Source organism: Diorhabda sublineata, unplaced genomic scaffold, assembly GCF_026230105.1.
Source record: "Diorhabda sublineata isolate icDioSubl1.1 unplaced genomic scaffold, icDioSubl1.1 Dsub_29, whole genome shotgun sequence".
In the NCBI taxonomy this organism is placed as follows: domain Eukaryota; kingdom Metazoa; phylum Arthropoda; class Insecta; order Coleoptera; family Chrysomelidae; genus Diorhabda; species Diorhabda sublineata.
In genome coordinates this window covers 218,391-224,390 of record NW_026614232.1, presented here as the reverse complement: position 1 = coordinate 224,390, position 6,000 = coordinate 218,391, and the positions used below count along the sequence as shown (strand labels likewise).

The following is a 6,000-nucleotide window of genomic DNA, read 5'->3' as shown; positions in this document are numbered from 1 at the left end:
TTATTTAGAACTAGTATATTTGGTAACGGCTTTAGTTCCTTCACTGACTGCGTGTTTTGCTAATTCTCCGGGAAGCAATAATCTCACTGCAGTTTGAATTTCTCTACTTGTAATTGTTGAACGTTTATTATAATGAGCCAATCTGGATGCTTCGGCGGCGATTCGTTCGAATATATCATTAACAAAACTATTCATTATACTCATAGCTTTACTCGATATACCGGTATCAGGATGAACTTGCTTAAGTACTTTGTAAATGTAAATAGCATAACTTTCCTTCCTCCTCCTTTTTTTCTTTTTATCGGCTTTCGAAATATTCTTTTGAGCCTTTCCGGCTTTTTTCGCTGCCTTTCCGCTAGCTTTTGGTGGCATTATTTCTCTTGAAATAAAATAAAAACACTCGAATGACGTACCGTTTTTATCGAAAAATGGGTAAAATTAGCAGTTAACAGCACACACACATTTCCCTTGAGACGAGCCCGTCCCTCTAGACATCCACCCCCGGATAAATCCACGAGTGGGTGCGAAGAAGAACATTCCAACCACCCCCTGTCACTTCCGACAGGTCCTCATCCTCTCTCACGTCGCAGTTTCGCGTGTAGAATCCCTCCTCTCCCCTTAGGTCTATGGGAGATTCTGGGATGTCATATCTTTTTATTAAAGAGATTAGCCTGTTGGCTATACACTCTTGGCTTCTTGTTCTAGACGTCTTCGTGTGTGTGTGTGTTTCGCGGCCTCGGGTAAACCTCTTCCTACCTCATGCCGATAGGAAAAGATCTAATCCGAGTGGTCCTTCGCCTTCTCTATAGCTGTCCCCGATGTATAACTCTACATTTCCTTGTGAAATGCAGAATTACCGTGTCGGGGGGTGTCCTCTTGTGGTTTATTTTTGTTGGGCGATAAGTGTTGCTATGAGTATCTGCATATTTTGCAACATACTCAGTAGCTCCGGTGTTTTTTCTTCTGTCTTCGTTGTTTTCTTCGCAACTTGTGCGTAAGTGCGTCCTGTTTGCGTGGTGTTCCTTGCTTGGTTGTTCTCCGTCTTTTTCGGGTGTTTCGGGCACCCTTTGTAGTTTGCGGGGTGTTCTCCTCCGCAGTTCTTGCAATTCGGTTTTTCCGTCTTGCTGAGCGTGCATTCCGCCGCTCTATGCGCTCCCGCGCATCTCACGCAGTGCACGTCCATGTTGCACGTGCTTTGTCCGTGATGGAATCCCTGACACCTGTAACATTGTACAGGTCCGTCGTGCCTTTTTTGTTCTACCACACTTATTTTTGTGTGGCAGAGGTATCTCAACTTCTTATAAGTTGGTTCTTCTTTCGGTTCTATTACTACCATGTATATAGGTAGTAGTTTTCGTGTGTTGTCCTGATTTCTTTGAGTACGGCTTGTCAACTGCCATACTTTCTTCGGTCTAAGTCCATTTTCCTTCAATTCCTCCTCTACCTCCGACACTGGGGTGTTAACAGCAAGTCCTTTTATGACGAGCTTCCTCTCCTTTTCTTCATTGAGTAGGTATGTATACCACTCAATTTCCTTATACTCGCTCAGGAGCATCTTCATCTTGTTAAAGTCGTCTTTAGTCGCCGTCGTTATTTTGCCCGTGTGTATTCCCATTTTACACTGGGCATCGATTTTCCTTTGCACTAGCTGTTTGCGTAGTGCTGTCCACATCAGTGGGGATTTTAAAATTATCGGAGGTGGCCTTCTCTCCGGTTTTGTCTGTTTCCTTTGTTCGTCTTTTTTTATTTTCTCCAATTCTTCTTGGATTTGATTGTCCGTTGATGTTTCTTCTTCTTCGTCTGAGGATTGTTTATCTGCTTTTTTTCTTTTTTTTTTGTTCTTCACTTCCGTGAAGTCTCCTTCCATAGGGCAGTCTTCGATTTGTGTACGTTCTTGTATTTTTTTCTCATGAGTTTTTATCTCATCTCTCAATTCTACAATTGTGTCTGCCAATTTGTAGTTATCGGCATTGTTTTCTTTAATAATGTCCTCTAAGGACTTAATTTGCTTGTCTTTAGCAATTAACGTTTGTTCATAATTCCTCATTCTCTCTTCGAGGGATTTAATTTGCTGTCCCATCTTCTCAACCAGCGCTTCATAATCAGCTTTTTGCTGAATTATGATTCTGGATAATTCAGTTGTTTTCTCCTTATTCTTGGAGTTTTTAGGCTCCATGCCTGTTGCTCTCGGTCCCGGTTTTCCTATTTTGGTTTGGTATCTAAAGTTACCTAAAAGAAAAGTTTAAGCCGTACTGATAAGTACGGCTGTTTCGAAAAAACGGATAATTCCGCACAATCAAATATGTGTTGATAAACACAATTCTTTCATGCAGAAATGTTTTTTAGCATTATAAATAAAAGGCTGTGTCAAGGCACAGCTACCTGCTGAAAAAGAAGGAAAGTTTTATCAGTATCTCACCTGAGTCCGCTTTCACCTCACTTCACTGTCACACTTGTTCACTCGTCGAATTCTCGGAGTCCAGCAGCTACTGGCAGTAGCAGTTAACAGCACTTATGTCCATCTCTTTTATATCAACGTACGTAATTCTAATAGGCTCCGCCTTTCTACGTTTGCGCATTTGCTATAATTTCATTGGTAGGGCATGTTAATATAAATAGATAGGTCGAGTGTAAATTTTTTGTTTAACAGTTAGTTTCGTCGCATCGGTTGCGCTTCATAGTTTTCAATTGACACAGTTCTATTTTTTTTTTTTTTTTGAAAAAGAAAAATATATATAAAAAAAAATGTCTGGACGTGGTAAAGGTGGTAAAGTAAAGGGAAAGGCAAAGTCTCGCTCAAACCGAGCTGGATTACAATTTCCTGTAGGACGTATACATCGTTTGTTGAGAAAAGGCAATTATGCAGAACGAGTCGGTGCCGGAGCTCCAGTATATTTGGCAGCTGTTATGGAATATTTGGCAGCCGAAGTACTCGAATTAGCAGGAAATGCTGCTAGAGATAACAAAAAGACCCGTATAATTCCAAGGCATTTACAATTAGCCATTAGAAACGATGAAGAATTGAATAAATTGTTGTCTGGAGTAACCATCGCACAAGGTGGTGTTCTTCCTAACATTCAAGCTGTACTTTTACCGAAAAAGACAGAAAAGAAAGCTTAATTCTTTATTAATTATATTATTTTTCTTTATTTTATCGAAATACATATGCATAAACCGGCCCTTTTAAGGGCCACAATTTTTTTTATTTTTATATATATATATAAAAAAAGAGATTATAATATAGTTAAATTTTATATATATATATATATATATATATATATATATAGAGCTAGATAGATTTATTGATTCGTTGATTTCTCTATTTTCTTTGGTTGAGATAGAAGAGATTCTCGTGTAACGTACTGTTAGATAAAAAAAAAAATAAATAAATGTCCTGATATATAAGAAAACTTATCATCTGTAATAATAACTGGAATTGTGGTTGGTTAATGTGATTATTTTCAGCATCGTTAATAATAACGTTCGTACTAGAAATAAAAATTGCAAATAATGAGATGAAGATAAATAAAAGTTCCTCTACTCGCTTATGTTCTTATCTATATGTATGTATGTAGTGTATATGTATGTGCGTATCAATAAATGCGAGGTTGTTCTTATATATAAGAGAACAAACTAATGTGTAAGTTATTTATTTTTTTTTTATTTTCATATTCAAGCAAAATATGTTGTGGTTCTGAAAAGAACCGTTTTTTTTTTTTTTGTATATATACATATGCTATGGGAAGAATGCGATGGAGGACATATTCTTCTACTTCAAATATGAAAAATGAAAATTAACCACCAAAACCATATAAAGTACGACCTTGACGTTTTAAAGCATAAACAACATCCATAGCCGTTACCGTTTTTCTCTTAGCATGTTCAGTATATGTTACGGCATCTCTAATAACATTTTCCAAAAACACTTTCAAAACTCCACGAGTTTCTTCGTAAATTAATCCCGATATACGTTTTACTCCTCCACGTCTAGCTAATCTTCTAATAGCAGGTTTGGTAATTCCTTGGATATTATCACGTAAAACTTTTCGGTGTCGTTTTGCACCCCCTTTTCCAAGTCCTTTACCACCTTTACCACGACCGGTCATTATTTTTCTTTTATTTTGTTTTTTCTATATACCTAAAACAATCCGATGATAACTTCGAAAAGACTTCAAAATACTGACCTAAGAATTTTCCCTAATCTCTTTATAATAACTATCGGCTCCGCCCATTAGAAAAAGTACGCACCAATCCCAGATTAGTACTCCGTAATGTTGGGCAAAGCTATAAAAGAAGGTCATAAATAAATTTATCTCCAGTTGCTTTCTTAGAGCGCTTCGAGAAGGTCGCAAGTACGGATTAAAGGACTGCTGTATAATCGGTCACTGTTTTATTTTAGAAAACACACCGGTAAACGCAGGGTCGCCTACTGCGATTAAAAATTCTCGCTGACAAAGAAACTCGTATTATTAGTGTATACCATTGCAAAAAATGCCCCTTTCGGGGCTTTGTTGCTCTACCTACCTGCCCTTTTCGGGGCTTTTTTTTATAATGAAATAAACCCTTTCGGGGGCAAGTGTTTCAAGAACCAACGTGAGTCCTAGGATCAGCCAGTTTCAGGTGAATATTATTTTCATTTTTATAAAACACTAACAGGCAATCAAAAGGGTCAGGAATTCTTTAACCGGGGAGGAAACTCCCTCCGGCAGTGAGTCCGCTGTCGGCTTTGATAGCCAACTCTTGTTAGGTACTAACAAAGGATTTCAATTTTCGAAATCCTTATTCCTTATCTCTCACTTGATCTGACTCTATCGATCTTTTATTTCACCTATTTCACTTTTGAAAATGCCCCGAGTACCCCGTTCCCCCATTCAAACCCGAAGTAAACCTGTTTCCACCATCGATGAATTCCCACCACTCCCTACCAACCCCAATTCTCCTTCTGAGGAGGAAACCTTTGCAGAATTGGTCGCAGAATACTCGCGGTACAGTCCAAATCAATTCACCCAAGTTCGTAATGCCATTGAGTATATCAAACGGAAATCACTCGAGAATAATAGAAGCTCCTCACCAGCACCATCTGCGGATTCCTATGCTTCTAGGGTCTCGCAGAAATCGTCCAACTCTAAATCCCAGCGTGTTGATTATACCCGACAAGGCGCGATCCCCAAAAACAAAATTCCCCCTCTAAATTCCAAGTCAATCTCAATACCTCAAAAGCCAAAAAAAAATACCCAAAATACCACTAAACCCCAGGCACCAAGTCAAACCCAGACTCCCAGAACCCACCAACAACCCCAGACCCCCAGAACCCACCAACAATCCCAGACCCCCAAAACCCACCAACAATCCCAAACCATCACCCAAACACTCAATTTGAGAAACCTCCCAACTAAATATACCTCACAGAGAGAGCTCTACAATCTCCTCAACACGCAAGAGCTGTTGAGGGGACAAATGAGCTTTCTCAAAGCTAACCCCAATGGAACCGCCCTCCTCAAAATTCCTTCCACGTTTCATCACGAAACGTTGGCAAGGAAAATCCGTTACGCCATAGGCGACGAGAAAATCGTCGTAATCCCGATAAACCCTCCCCAAAGAGCCCAAAAACCCCTCACCACTAAAACCAAAAAAACCACCTTTTCTCTGGTCTGCAAGAATGTAGACCAATCCTACACCGAAGAAGAGTTCCTGGAGATCCTCTCTATCCTGAAATTCCCTGTCCTTAAAACTTGGAGAATTATAGCTAGATCCACGAATAAACCCACATCCATGTTCCGAATTATTACAGATTCCGAAACCGCCTACCATCACGCCCTAACCAAGGGTATTAACTTCCACGGGCTTCCGCACTACTGCGAAGCCTCAAATTCAAACACCATACCCGCAGTCCCCAAATACTGCAACCGTTGCTCATCTACCGGCCACTCCGCAGACACCTGCAATGCCAAACCTATTTGTCCAACCTGTGGTGCTTCTGGTCACAAGCCAGAAAAATGC

At 39.7% G+C, this 6,000-nt stretch overlaps 1 protein-coding gene across 1 annotated transcript; it reads right to left on the bottom strand.

The window, feature by feature from the left end:
- On the bottom strand, positions 1–372 carry LOC130452207 (histone H2B). Its single transcript, XM_056791504.1, has one exon. It carries the CDS (start codon positions 370–372, stop codon positions 1–3), a length of 372 nt encoding a protein of 123 aa, XP_056647482.1.
- Positions 373–6,000: the final 5,628 nt, after the last annotated feature.